At 45.3% G+C, this 15,581-nt stretch overlaps 1 protein-coding gene across 1 annotated transcript in view; it reads left to right on the forward strand.

Moving 5' to 3' along the window:
- The window catches only part of LOC139172042 (adhesion G-protein coupled receptor G1-like), a 122,458-nt gene that overhangs the window by 63,974 nt on the left and 42,903 nt on the right, over positions 1–15,581 (forward strand). Inside the window, exons 2-3 of the mRNA XM_070760695.1 lie at positions 4,534–4,695; positions 6,496–6,918. Coding sequence (XP_070616796.1) covers positions 4,626–4,695; positions 6,496–6,918 — 493 coding nt within the window. The 5' untranslated portion in view covers positions 4,534–4,625. The remainder of the gene's footprint in view (positions 1–4,533; positions 4,696–6,495; positions 6,919–15,581) is intronic.

Raw genomic sequence — 15,581 nt, forward strand, 5'->3', positions numbered from 1 at the left:
TGGCTATGTCCCATGTGACTGCTGGACCCGCTCTCTCAGTACGGAGAATAGGCGTTGATTGCTTACCTGAATGCCTCTTCTCGTACGATGAGCGGGTACAGCAGTCACTTCCCTCCCTGTATTTCTTTTCTAACTATTTTCCTTTAACCTGTTTTTTTCCTATCATGAGAATTGAACTCTATGGAGCCACCACAATTGAGCCTAAGTCTACGGATTCGTGAGTTCTGGGGAAGGGGTGGATCCAGCAGGCTTTTTAAAGACTAGGCTCAGTCCTCGACGGATTGGACAGTGAGCAACCCATGTGACTGCTGTACCTGCTCATTGTACGAGAAGAGGCGTTCAGGTAAGCAATCAACGCCTATTCACTGCAGTTGTTAAATTAGTAACCTGCTTGTTAAGTGAATCTGGCTTCCCCGTGGACTCCTACACACGTTGTTCTGTCGGGCGCTCTGGTAGACTCCTCCCAAAAATTCACAGGTACAAATTTCAGACACACACAAGTTTGAAAATTCAAAACAATGTTCTTTATAATGAAAATTCACTTAAACTAAGCCCTCTTTTCGTATAGCAAAGAGCACTCGTCTCCAAACAAACTGATAATTTTTACAAGTCCCTTATCAGTTCTGTGATACTTAGCTTGCAGCTGTGAGGCAATTCACAGTCCTTCTTTCACAAAGTGAAACACACTTTGCTCTGGTTTAGTTTCAAAGCGGGGAAAAATCAGCACACAAAAGGTCAAAGTCAGTAAAGCAGGCACGAAATACAAGGATCAGATAATCCTCCACAATGGCCAAACCCACAAGCTGCTATTTATAGCAGCCTCACTAATTACCACAGCCCCACCCAACCACAGGTGGCCTCATTTTCTTTGATAATAATCTCTCAGTTGTTGCCTATGCATTGCTCTCCGCATGCGTGGCTGTATCATTAACTCTTGTTCTGAATCCAAGGAGGAGCTAGATAATTGATCTCCTTCTGAGCTGTCTGCCACACTCTCCTCCCTGTCACTCATGTCTTCTTGGTCAGAGGAGCCTTCATCAGCAGATTCCACTGGGGGCAAAACAGGCCTGCAGCATGTGGATGTCTCCCCCACATCCACAGTCCCTGGGGCAGGAGCTGGGCCAGAGCTAACCACAACACATGTTAGAAGGGTCTCAAAAAGGGAATTGCGTGACCCCGGGGCACTGCAACCGTCACACATGTGAGCAGTAATGGGCAGCCAAAAGTTTTACTGCCACACTGCGAGTGTGGCTTATTTTGTTGGTGTGGCTTAATGACCATGTGACTGTGTAGGAGTGGCTTGCCAGCCATGTGACCAGGTGGGAGTGGCTTGAACGATCATTCTTCATGTGAACTATTAAGTCCTCGACTTACAACCTCTCCAGTGTCGTTTGCTGGGGTGACAATTTGCTTTGTGCTTCCCGGGCTCTCCTTCCTGGGTTGCCCCCCACCTCAGGCTGGGTAGCTAGGTGAATGGGTGCTGCCAGAAGCATAAGTGCTGCCAGCACCACTTCCACCCAGGCCTTCTGCTTGCACCTCAGGCAAGAGGTGGCCGCGTGAGGTTGGAGGGGAGCCGGGCAGGAGAGAGGGAAGCTCGTCCGAGGCCAGGAAGAAGGAAAGAGGAGTAAAGCAAAGAGCGCAGAAGGGAAAAAAAGGAGAGCTGAGCCGAGACCTGTAATTCAGGAAGTGACAGCCGCCAATCATCTGGAGCTGCACATGCATCTTCATTCCCTCCGGTGGAACTGCATTCCACCACGTCCTGCCTGCTGCCCACCCCTGCATGTGAGTCAGTTACTGAGCATCTGAATTTCAATCATGTGACCCAGGGGATGCTGCAACGATCGCAAGTGTGAAAAATGGTCGTTTCAGTGCTGTTGTAACTTTGAACCAATGTTGGGTTTCTACTGGAATGGGGGGATGGGGGGATGCCACGCCAGTAGTGAAAATGGAGCTGCACATGCATCTCCAAGCGACCGGCAGGCGGGCGCACACTTCGGAGTGAGATTTGGCTTCTGGGCATGTGCAGGAAGCAAAAATCTCACTAAAGGATGGACGCGTGTGCGAGATTTTGGCAAGTTTTGGCAATCTTTTGCTTCAACGTGGAAGCAAAAACATTGCCGAAATCTCACACACTGTGCGTCTTCTCCTTTATGGATGTTTATAAATAACTTAAGGCAGTGAACCCACCTGATACTTCTTCCTCCTCCTATTTTCGCCTCACTCCTGTGAGGTGGCTTGAAAGAGAGGGGCTGGCCCAAGGTCACCCAGGTGGGCTTCACATCTAAGCAAGGCTAGGACTCCCAGTCTCCTGGTGGTTGGCCCAAAGTCAACCAGTTGGCTTTCATGCCTAAGGTTGGACTAGAACTCCCAGTCTCCTGGTGGTTGGCCCAAAGTCATGCCTAAATTGGGACTAGAATTTGCAGTCTCCTGGTTTCTAGCCTTGACTGCTGGACTATTCCTGCTTCTCTGCACAGCAAGTGGAATTGTAGATGAGGATGGACACACAATTTATCCCACCAAGACATATTGAAAAGAAAAATGCAGTGCAGCTCCTCATTTCAGTGCTGGAAAATTCTTTTTTGTTGTTGTTGTTGTTTCTTTTGTTCCCACCCAAAATAAATGAAACCCAGTCTGCCTATGACTTCTGTCTGGCATGCCGTCTTTGTCCTGCTTCATTTCAGATTTTTAATTGTCTCCAAATTGAGCTCCTTTCAGAAGGATTTAGTTGCACTTCATGGAAACCTTCCTTGTCTAGCTGTGAAAAAGGGGAGAAAGATGAACAACAATGACTGGAAACGATTCCTTTGCCTGTTTCTGCTTAAACGACGCAACTTCATCTGGACCTGGGTGGTCATTCTATGGACGGCTGACTCAAGCCCCAAATGGGGAAACCGGGTTTTTTTTGGGGGTGGGGGGCTTTGAGTTCTTAATGAAGAAAGGTGTGGTTTGCGTTAACCTCTTGCCATAAATTGGACACTGAGTATTGAAAATTTCATACTTCTTGCTTCCTTGCCTTAATTTTAAAAAAAATTAGATGGGCTCTCCAGTTCATTTTGATGCAAGAATTATGGTGCAGATTCGACGCAGGTTTTATGCACAGAGGGAACCCCTTGCTTCTTGGGGGGGAGGAGGAAACCAAGCCTTGATGCTCACCCCCCCTTTTCGTCAACATTTCAGTGGGGAGGCCGTTGAGAGAAGGAGAAACACTGTGGTTGAGCTGCTGGCTACAATTTAGTCTGTGCTGCGGCTAACAGCAGCTAAACAGCCTTATTTGGAAGTGATCTGGAATATATTATTTTGTTTTGAAACGAGCTTCAATTTTAATCCAGAAAAAAAGAGAAAAAATGTCAGGCGCGAAAGACCAGGTCCAAATGGTTGAAGGTTCAGTTATTAGACTGATTTATTGCTAAAGTCTATGCAACATAAATCTTCCCATCTAATAGTGGAATCAACGGTAGATACCTGGTTAGATCAGGGCCAATGGCATTCAATGGACCTAGTTTGCTTGTGGCTACTGTAAAGGTGCTGAGCTGCTTCCCCCTTTCCATTCCACTCCCAGATTGGCCAACTCTTCTGAAAGTCAAGTTCTGGGCTAAAATAGGATATATAAATATACGGTGGCCCTTGACTCACAACTAGTCCAGGGGTGGGTTCTGGTTTACATTGCTGCCAAGTTTGCTTCCTGCCCCACCACATGGACACCGGATGTGCCACCTGCTTTGGGCTCACCTTGTGCATGGTGCTAAAACCCCAGCTTCTGCGCATGCACAGAAGCAACAAAACAGCTTCTGCTCAACAAGATGGCAGTGGCTACGGTGCCACAGAGAGAGCTGATTCACGGGCGTGGCAGGCCTGGGGCACCGTCAGTTCCAGCGACCCAGGCCGCCAAGTTACTACCGGTTCCATAGAACTAGTCAGAACTGGGAGGGACCCACCTTTGAACTGGTCTCTTAGCAACGGTTCAAAACAGGCGGGCCTTGTTACTTACCGCTGCTACTGGTATGCGTCACCGGCATGCATGCGTGTGCATCCCAGCCAGATTTTGCTTCTGTCCATGCACAGGAAGCAAAATCTTGTGAGAGGACACGCAGGTGTGGGGGAGAGTTTGGCTTTTTTTTTTCTTCCGTGCATGTGTAAAAGCAAAAAAATTGCCAAAATCTCCCTTGGGCATGTGTGTCCTCTCACAAAATTTTGCTTCCTGTGCACGTGCAGAAGCAAAATCTGGCTGGGGTGCACACGCACGCTGGCAACACGGAGCTGCACAAGCCCTTCCATTTCCCCTACCAGTACGCAGTGTGGCCCGTACAGGCTAGCAACCCAATGCTGGTTCAAAATTACAAATAAACATAAAAGAAACTTACGACCCAGATTGGAAGTTCTGATGGGTTCTCCCCCTCTATGATCACGTGATGACTTTGTGGGCACTCGGCAACCCGGGTCCTTTATGACCATTCGTAGCATCCTCTGGGTGGCCCAATTAAAAACCATGCAAACAATTGACAAGATCGCCCATTTTCAACCATTCTTTTGCAGAAACACCATGATGGGATTTTGATTCCAGGATTTCAGATGCTTCCAGAAGACCCACATTGTCAAGAAGGGTGTCTTGCAGAAGCCTTTGTTGGATGCCTCGACCCAAGATCAGATCTCCCAGAATGCTCTTCTACCTTCTCTCTGCCTTCTTCCAGCTCCAAGGTAACATAAACATTCTTAACTTTATTTTCTCCATTCATGGAGAATTGGAATCTTTTACCTCATCTCTTCTACCATGAATTTATCATGATATGCTCTCCACCTTGCCAAATCTGGTAACTCCCAGTTTCTTTGGACTACAAGTCCCATCATGGATGTTTAATGGCTTTGCTGGTAGTGGGTGAAGTTAATAGTGGAAAAATATCTGTAAGAGATGACCAGGCTGAGTTTGAGGGAGGTGTCAAACGCACCATCAGTCTGGAGTCTCGTGGTGCCCACAAGAGTTCAGCCCTCCTTGAATTCCCTTGATTCTTATCCACCACCAATTTGCTTTGACTGTTAGTAGTTCAGATTCTTGCAGAAAGTGTTAGCATGCAATAAGCCTGTATTGTTTTGAACCACCTTGGCTCCTGACAATACCTTCGCTATTAATCTTGTTAGACTCTCCTGTAAGATTGCAAAGAGGAGCAACAAGAGTAATTAGGGAGTTGGAGGCTAAAAGCTACAAAGAAGGGTTACAGGAATTGGGCATGCCTAGACCAGTGCTTCTCAAATAGTGGGGTGCCCCCCCCCCTGGGGGATGCAGAGCAATGCCCTGGGTGGGGGCACGTGTTACCCCAGGGAACATGCTTTTTACCTCCCCACAGGGAGTAGGGTTTTTTGAACCGAACAATATCATACAGCAGGAGATATGAAGTGCAGATAACAAGCTCTTAAGAGACAGCATGGAAAAATATTTAACAGGGATGAAAAGAAAGGAGGAGAGAGATGGAGACAATGAGACAAACATAAGTCTTCCGAAAGCTAAGACGAGGAAGTATGACGAAGCGTATGTGGCGCTTGGCTTCGCTGTGACTACAATGGGAGACGAGGAAAGACCGAGATGTTTACTATGTCTAAAAATGTTGGGAGTGGACAGCATGAAGCCAAATACATTAAGGCGCCCCTTAAACACATTACATCCCAATCACACTGACAAGCTGCTTGAGGTTTTTCAGAGAAAATGTGCCAAATATTGCAAACAATTGTCCCGGCAGAGAGTTGGGGGCGCACAAAATGTTTACTTCTTCCAGGGGTGTGTGTGTGTGTGTGTGTAACAGAAAATAATTGAGAAGAGCGGTGGGAGTGGCAACCCCCACCTGGTGAAGGGGTATACAAGTCTAAGCGCTATTGCTATTGCCCTCCCTCCTTCCATCCCTCCCTCCCTCCTTCCCTTTCTCCCTCAGCCTTCCATCCTTGCAAAGTGGGTAAAATGAGGACCCAGATTGTTGGGAGGCAATATGCTGACTCTGTAATCTGTTTATATAAGTCTAAGGGCTATTGCTATTGCCCTCCCTCCCTCCTTCCCTTTCTCCCTCAGCCTTCCATCCTTGCAAAGTGGGTAAAATGAGGACCCAGATTGTTGGGAGGCAATATGCTGACTCTGTAATCTGTTTATATAAGTCTAAGGGCTATTGCTATTACGCCTTGTACAGGAAAGGGCGGCATATAAATTCAATTAATAGAATAGTAAATAATAAATCATAATAAGTCCTTGACTTACAAATTGGGTCCAGAATTCCTTTTCCTAAGCAAGGCAGTTGCTAAATGAGTCACACCCAATTTTATTAACTTTTTTGCCAGTGTGACTTTGAACGGTCACTGAACGAATGGCTGTAAGTCAAGGACTACCTGTGGAATTTCTCTGAATATTCCCTCCTCCCCACCCTGCTGGAGTGAATGTTTCTTGTAGATCTCTAGGGCAGTTCCCTCTAAATCTTTTTTCTTTTCTTTTTTTTGTGTGTGTGTGTGTGTGTGGTCCAGGCGTGCATGGGATGAGCGACTACAAGGAGGACTTCCGCTTCTGTGCTGACCGAAGGCAAACGGTTGAAGGCCACATCCATTACCGAACCCAGCCAGATGCCATCACGATCTCCAATGGTGCTGGCGGACTTAACATCAGCGCCCCATTCCCACCGGGACCTCAGCAATCCTGGGCGCTGCCTCCACTCTTGGGGACTTACCGCTTCTGCGTTTACTGGTTTCAGGAGGACCATTTGTTCAACCTTACCTACGGCATCAGCCACCCCTACCAGCTGAGTAACCAAGCCAATTATTCATTTTCCTTTCCAAAAGTCAACTGCCGCGAGAACAAAGACGGGCCCGATTTACTCCACCACGTCTCCTATGCCCTGGACAACGGCTCGGACAATTACTCCCTTCCAAGTGTGCTGGAATGCAAGTTCGGTAAGTTGCAACCAGGACAGAATGGCTTGCGGAAAGAGAAAAGCTAAGTAGCATTGGCTTTCACGGTTGAACTGTACAGTTGGTGCTCGGTTTGCAACAATTCACTTAGTGACTGTTCTGAGTTACAACGACACTGAAAAAGAAGTGACCTATGGCCATTTCTTTGCACTGAAAATCGTTGCAACATCCTCATGTCATGTGATCAAAATCCGGACACTTTGGAACTGGCCAGTGGGGGAATCTACTTATCTTCCCTACTGGTTCAGGAAGACGTGCTTTGCGCATGTGTGCCACTGTCGCACATGCATTTTCACCCTCTGTGCATGCGCAGAAGCCTTGGTGGTTAGAGTGAAGTACCACAAGCTGCTTCTGCTGACTGCTGGCTGTAGTTCACCAGTTCAAATCTCACCACCGGGTCAAGGTTGGCTCAGCCTTCCATCCTTCCCAGATGGGTAAAATGAGGACCCAGATTGTTGGAGGTGATATGCTGACTCTGCAAACCGCTGAGAGAGGGTAATTCAGAGCCGGGTGGCGCAGTGGTTGGAGTGCAGCACTGCAGGCTCCTTCAGCTAACTGCTAGCTGTAGTTCAGCAGTTCAAATCTCACCACCAGCTCAAATCTCACCGTCATTCCGAAGTGGGTCAAGTGAGAACTCAGATTGTTGGGGACAAATATGCTGATTCTGCAAACTGCTTAGAGAGGGCTGTGAAAGCACTGTGAAGCGGTATATAAAATCTAAATGCTATTGTTATTTGTGCATGCGCAAAAGGTTAAAACAGGAAAAAGGCGACATCTGGGCAGTGGGCAGAGCCTTGCAATGCTGCTGGTACAGATTCTCCGTACCATTGGTGGCCACCGCTACCTGTATGCCTGAAATGGGGCGTACCAGTAGGATCTCAGCACTGGAACTGACACACATTTATGACGGTTCCCATATCCCAGGGTCACATTCAGTGTTCCCTCTAATTTTTTTTCGGTGTGGGCGGAAAAGTATATTGTCTGAGCGACAGTCCCTTCGGGACTGGGCGGCATAGAAATCCAAAATGAATAAATAAATAAATTATATATATATATAATATATATAATTTATATACATACATACAATATATATACATACATACAATATATATATATATATATATATATATATATATATATATATATATATATATATATATATATATATATGTGTGTGTAGATTGTTCTGAGTTCGGGTTTTGCCCTGTGTAATATTTTGCATGTTTATGGGACGTTTCGGTGAAATCACATTCACCATCATCAGGCTGAAGTTTCCAAGCTTCGTGCTGTTGTAAAATGGAATTGATTTGAATGTGATTTCACCGAAACATCGCATAAACATTCGGGTTTCTTCCCGTGTAGGATTTGGAAATTTCTGGCAACGTTTCGACAAGGTCCCACTCGTCATCTTCAGGCTGGTGTTTCTGTCCTTGTTCTAGGGCGAACACTGCGAGACCTGAGCTGCCTTCCTTCTATAAATACTGGTGGCTGGGTGTGGTTTGATGGCTCAGCAATTGCCTGCTGTGTAGAAACTTCCTGGTGGGTCAGTGGGGTAACATCTGGGGTCGTTGATGTAGCTGAGGTATGCTGATTAGTTAATGATTGTAGATTAGGCGTGATATCCTGAGTAGTTGGAGCTTGCAGGCTACTTGATTGTTTTGCAATGTGTGTTCTGAGTTTGGTTTCTATGGCTGGGATACGTTTGAGGGCTGGTTTCCAGATGTCTGGTAAGCGGGAGGTATCATCCCGCTTGTTCATATTTTGGGGATGTTTTTCTATCTTGATGGCTTCCTTGATTATTCTTTTGCTGTAGTGTTCTGTTTTGGAAATTAATTTTGTACTATCAAAATAATTTCATGTCCTGTAGTTTTGAAATGTTGGAAAAGGGAGGAGGTTTTTTCTTTTTTTCAACACTTCAAAACTACAGGGCATGAAATTGATTTTGACAGTACCAAATGTTGGAAAAGGGAGGAGGTTTTTTCTTTTTTTTCAAAAAGTTCAGCAAAAGTTCAGGGTTCAGGGTGGTGGTGGGAAGCCCCCCAGCGCGGCTGTGACCTTTTAAAACAGCCGCGCGGCTTCCCAGCTGTCTCCCGAAGCCGAACGCCAAAGCCGAACTTCCGCGTTCGGCCTTCGGAGACAGCTGGGAAGTGGCACGGCTGTTTTAAAAGGTCACAGCCGGGCTGGGGGGCTTCCCAGCAACCTCCCGAACCGAACCCGGGGTTCAGAAAAATTTTGCCTCTTCTTACGAACTTTTTTCGAGTTACGAACCGGCGTTCGGGAGGCTGCTGGGAAGCCCCGCCGCCCGGCTGTCACCTTTTAAAACAGCCGCGCGGCTTCCCAGCTGTCTCCGAACGCCGGTTCATAACTCGAAAAAAGTTCGTAAGAAGAGGCAAAATTTTTCTGAACCCCGGGTTCGTATCACGAGTTGTTCGTAAGACGAGGGGTTCGTATCTTGAGGTACCACTGTATATATGTCACATGTTTTTTTGCTGAATTTGAAAATTAATTTGAAAAAATATATATATTCCCTTCTTTTTTATTAAAATAAATTAATAATAAAATAAAACCAAAATCTATTACTATGAAAACTAAAAAAAACAGCAAAACTAAAAACACAACTATTAATAAATCCATGCTTTAAAATCTTCATTTCTTAAATATTTATCATAGTATTATAGTAATTTAGTAATACTATGAAAATCTATCTGAACACCAATGCATCAATTAATACATTTCCATAATTACTTTTCTATTATTTCATTCAATATTTCCAAGCTCAATTACTTTTCAGGCACTTAGCATTTACTATCATTAACTTTCATCAATCCTCTACATTTCCAAGTATATTTTAAATTCATAATGCAAACTCATAAAACCATACAGTACATGTCATAAACCCCTTATTTATCCTATGTATCTTCCATTAATTTTACCTATGTAATTCTATATACTGTAGTTCCAAAGTTCTAATCCAATTTTACAAATTAATACATCCTAATATTAAACAACAAAATTAAATTAAAAACAAAACATAAACATATATGAATTTCAGACTTCTTCCCCCCCTCTAAATAGTACATTACCATTTTGTTTTTTACTTTAAAATAAGATATGTGCAGTATGCATAAGGATTTGTTCATTTTTTTTTTTATAGTCCGGCCCTCCAGCAGTCTGAGGGACAGTGAACTGGCCCCTGTGTAAAAAGTTTGGGGACCCCTGCCTAAATATATCTTTTACCATCAAGAAACCATGTTCAACTGACAACGAGTCAACTGACAACGAGTCAGTCGAGGTGACTGGGGCTAAACGTCTTTGTCCATCTGTCTGGGAGAGGTTTGACTTAGTGACACCTAAGGAAGTGGACAAGGCCATTGGAGCTGTGTGTTCCGCCACCTGTCTACTGGATCCGTGTCCCTCTTGGTTGGATTCGGTCAGTCGAGAGGTGACACGGAGCTGGGTCTGGGAGATTGTCAACGCCTGCTTGGGGAGTGGGTCCTTTCCGGCTCCTTATAAGGAGGCACTTGTGCGCCCCCTCCTCAAGAAGCCTTCCCTGGACCCAGCCATACTCAATAACTACCGTCCAGTCTCCAACCTTCCCTTTATGGGGAAGGTTGTTGAGAAAGTGGTGGCACTTCAGCTCCAGCGGTCCTTGGAAGAAGCCGATTATCTAGGTCCTCAACAGTCTGGATTCAGGCCCGGCTACAGCACGGAAACTGCTTTGGTCGCGTTGATGGATGATCTCTGGCGGGCCCAGGACAGGGGCTTGTCCTCTGTCCTGGTGCTTCTTGACCTCTCAGCGGCTTTCGATACCATCGACCATGGTATCCTTCTGCACCAACTAGAGGGGTTGGGAGTGGGAGGCACTGTTCTTCAGTGGTTCTCCTCATACCTCTCTGGTCGGTCGCAGTCGGTGTTAGTAGGGGATCAGAGGTCGACCTCCAGGTCTCTCCCTTGTGGGGTGCCTCAGGGGTCGGTCCTCTCCCCCCTGCTATTTAATATCTACATGAAACCGCTAGGTGAGATCATCCAAGGGCATGGGGTGAGGTATCATCAATACGCCGATGATACCCAGTTATACATCTCCACCCCATGTCCAGCCAACGAAGCAGTGGAAGTGATGGGCCGGTGCCTGGAGGATGTTAGGGCCTGGATGAGTGTCAACAAGCTCAAACTCAACCCAGACAAGACGGAGTGGCTGTGGATCTTACCTCCCAAGGACAACTCCATCTGTCCGTCCATTACCCTGGGGGGAGAATCACTGGCCCCCTCAGAGAAGGTTCGCAACTTGGGCGTCCTCCTCGATCCACAGCTCACATTAGAGAAACATCTTTCAGCTGTGGCGAGGGGGACGTTTGCCCAGGTTCGCCTGGTGCACCAGTTGCGACCCTACTTGGACCGGGAGTCACTGCTCACGGTCACTCATGCCCTCATCACCTCGAGGCTTGACTACTGTAACGCTCTCTACATGGGGCTACCTTTGAAAAATGTTCGGAAACTTCAGATCATGCAGAATGCAGCTGCGAGAGCAATCATGGGCTTTCCCAAATATGCCCATGTTACACCAACACTCCGCAATCTGCATTGGTTGCCCATCAGTTTCCGGTCACAATTCAAAGTGTTGGTTATGACCTATAAAGCCCTTCATGGCACCGGACCAGATTACCTCAGGGACCGCCTTCTGCTGCACGAATCCCAGCGACCAGTTAGGTCCCACAGAGTGGATCTTCTCCGGGTCCCGTCAACTAAGCAATGTCGCCTGGCGGGACCCAGGGGAAGAGCCTTCTCTGTGGCGGCCCCGGCCCTCTGGAACCAACTCCCCCCAGAGATTAGAACTGCCCCCACCCTCCTTGCCTTTCGTAAACAACTTAAAACCCACCTCTGCCGCCAGGCATGGGGGAATTGAGATCCTCTTTCCCCCTAGGCCTTTACAATTGTATGCATGGTATGTATGTATGTATGTTTGGTTTTTATATTAATTGATTTTTAATCATCAATACCAAATTACTATTGTACACTGTTTTATTGTCGCTGTTAGCCGCCCCGAGTCTCTGGAGAGGGGCGGCATACAAATCAAATAAATAAATAAATAAATAAATAAATAAATAAATAAATAAACAAACAAACAAACAAACAAACAAACAAACAAATGTTAACCATGATAAAACCTTGTTTTCATCTTCTTTGTTAATCAAACTAATTTATGAGTGGAAATACAAAGGTAGATTTACTCCCAACTAGTATATTATGTTCACAGAAAGCTTCATTTTAACAGAAGGCTACAATTGTTTGCATGTTTCTTTGGCTATAAATGCCAACCAGCAGTGGAATTTATTAAATATCTTGCTAAATATCTGTCCAGTCACTAAAGTATCATACATTTGCTGATTCCTCTAGTTCAAAGTTTCAAAATGTATATTAGGATATTACTTAATGTTCAATTTTATAAGAGTTCTGTTTTAAGAGAATTGTCTGAGACAGCTTATTCACAATGTAAATAAGAGGCTGCCACAAAGAAGGGGGAGTCAAGTTATTCTCCAGAGCACCTGTAGGACAAGAAGCAATGGGTGGAAACTAATCAAGGAGAGAAGCAACTTAGAAGCAAGGAGTGAATGTGAGAACAATTAATCCATGGAACTACTTGCCTCTAGAATTTGTGAATGCTCAAACACTGGAAGTTTTAAAGAAGATGTTGGATACCCACTTGTCTGCAGGGTTTTCTGCCTAAGCAGGGGGTTGAACTAGAAGACCTCCAAGGTCCCTTCCATCTTGGTTGTTAGAAAATGTTTCACATTTTAAAATATCTGTACAAGCCACAAGAGACATCTCTTTAGAGGAACATCTTCCCACCTTGTAGACAATACTTCCAGAAACTGGGAATATCCATAAACAACTTCTACATCTAGTATCCAATATCCAGCATCTAGTTCAGGAAACACAGATCAGTTTGACATGCCTTGATTGTTAATGAATTATCTACCTTCAGTCTCTCTAGGACTTTCAGCTGACCTGCACCTAAGGAGGTTGTTTTGATTTTTTATTTTTTTTTGCAAAAGCAAAACCAACATCATTTAGAAGCAATTACAAATGCCTTCAATGAGAATTTAAAAAATACAATATCCAATTAGAAAAAGCAATACTTTTCTCTCTTTCTTTCTTTCCCACTCCTTCCCCAGGGTGGAAATCCAATCCAGGGGGGAAATTAGCCGGCTGGGCTTTTCTCTCTTTCTCTCCAGCGTGGAAATCCAATCCAGTCAGTTTTAAAGTCATGCCGCATTTTGGAGTTGGGACAAATGATCAAGGTCTGGTAACCTTATTCTAATTGCCAATTCCAGCCCAGAGGTCAGACCTCCACGCTGGAATTGGAAACTCGTGGGCAGACATCTCAAATCTCCTGCGCTATAACACACAACTCACCTTAGAGGGAACACTGGTCACGTTATCTCCTTTTGCGACATTCCAACAAGCAAAGTCAATGGGGACGTCCGATTCACTTAACAACGATGTTATTAACTTAACCACTGCAGTGATTCACTTAGCAAATTGGCAGGAAAGATTGTAAACAACAACTGCCTTGCTTAGTAATAGAAATTTAGGGCTCAATTGTGGTCATCAGTAGAGGACTACCTATATTTGGCTGTGGACAACTTCTATTATTTTCTCATAGATTAAAAAAAATACACCCATGTATTTTGTTGTGCTTAGTTGGTTGTGTGAATATAGCTTGCTTTTTTGTTTGTTTGTTGGGTTTATGTGGCTGTCCATTGCACAGTAGTCACTCGGGACTCAAAATATACAAAAAACCCCAATGAATTGCTTGACCTCTCATCTCTACTACACATATCCAGAGAAGCAGATTGGAACAAATGATGGAAACGGTACAAAATCTCAAACGTTTGCACAGTTTATCCTGCCCAGTTTATAGTTGGGGTTAAATATTTTATCAGACATTGCATTTCCTGCATATTAAATGTACAGACATCATATTGAAAAGGAGTTTAGAAGAGACACCGATAGTTTAAAGATGTACGGGAATAGTCTGTTCAATACAAGATGAATTAGGATTAGAGTCACTCAGGGGAAGGCAAAGAGGGAGGAAGAGGAAGAAGAAAGGTGAAGGGAGGAGAGAAGGAGTGGAGTGGAAGTAGGAGAGGAGTGAGAAGGAGCAAGAGGAGGGAAGGAGGAGATGGAGACAGAGATGGAGGGGAGTGTAAAGAAATGAAGAAAAACAGATGGATGGATAGTAGTGTAAAACAGGTGCAGAATAAGATATTGATATATACCGTATATACAGTATAAGCCGAGTTTTTTCAGACCAAAAAATGGGCTGAAAAACCCGACCTCGGCTTATACTCGGGTCACTGAGGAGTCACCACAAGAGGGCGCCCCGCTGGAGCCCGGCAGGCATTGGTGGCTTGGGCGGGTGAGGGAGCTAGGGCAGGGAGGGCATTGCTGTCTGTGTAAATACGTAGTGCCATCTCTGACAGCCGGACACAGGGACTGGGCTGCAGAGGTCGCGCTTTTCCACCCTCCACAGCTCCAACTTTTAATTAGGAGAGAAGGGTGGCGCGGAGGAATGATGCCGGCGCCGAGGAGGCTCCTTTAAGGCAAATTCAAGAGTTCAGAAAAGAGAGGGGGGGGAGGCGATGGGAAGCTGGTGAGGTGGGGGGGCGGCGAGAAGACAGAAGCAGGAATCCACCGCTGCTTCAAAAACAGAGCCGCCTGAAGAACTGGAGCCGGGTGAGACATTGATAGAAATGTGGGCGGGGCGGGGCCCTGCAGCTCGTCTCTCTCACCTCCTCACTTGCTTTCTTTCTTTTTAAAATATTTAAATACCGATAAATAAATATGCTGTCGGCTGCTTCCTCTTCTCCTCTTTTGTTTTCTCCTGTCAGTTGCAGTCGTGGAGGAAAAGGAGGAAAGGAAAGAGGCAAGGCTTCTTTTTTCTTTCCTCTTCCTCCGTTTCTTTCGCAGCTGCAGCTGCCGTCCCAAGTGGATCTCTTTAGAAAATCTGCTTCCCCGAACAACACATGGGGCAATAAAGAGAGACGGAGGAGGAGGGAGGATCAGGGAGGGAGGATCAGGGTGGGAGGGAGATCCAGCCAGTGAGCCAGCCAGCAAGCTAAAGGGGGCGGGAACGGCATGAACTCTCCCCAGGTTCTAAAAACTTGTCAGGTTTAAAGAGCCCTGGGTTAGGGTTAAAAATGCAAGAGTCTTCAAACCTGAAAAGATTAAGGCTTGTGGACTTCAACTCCCACTCCTGTGGTAGCATGGCTGGGGCAGGAATTCTGGGAGTTGAAGTCCACTAGTCTGAAAACTGTCAAGTTTAAAGAGCCCTGGGTTAGGTTTAGAAATAGGTTTTAGCTTGGTTGCTAAGTGAGCTACTTTTTTTACTTTTTAATTTATTGTTATTACCAGATTGCTTTTGTTTACCCTCTTTTAAATTTACAGAGCTAGTTTACTGGTTTTCTTTAAAATAAATATTCTAAAACATTTAATCTACTGATTTCTCAATTAATGTAATTTTATTGGTTTCCATTTTTATAAGTTACCAGTAGCCACTGCATTTTCTAACCTCGGCTTATACTCGGGTCAATAAGTTTTCCCAGTTTCTGTGGCAAAACTGGTGCCTCGGCTTATACTCGGGT

Source organism: Erythrolamprus reginae, chromosome 9 (genome assembly GCF_031021105.1).
Source record: "Erythrolamprus reginae isolate rEryReg1 chromosome 9, rEryReg1.hap1, whole genome shotgun sequence".
In the NCBI taxonomy this organism is placed as follows: Eukaryota; Metazoa; Chordata; class Lepidosauria; order Squamata; family Dipsadidae; genus Erythrolamprus; species Erythrolamprus reginae.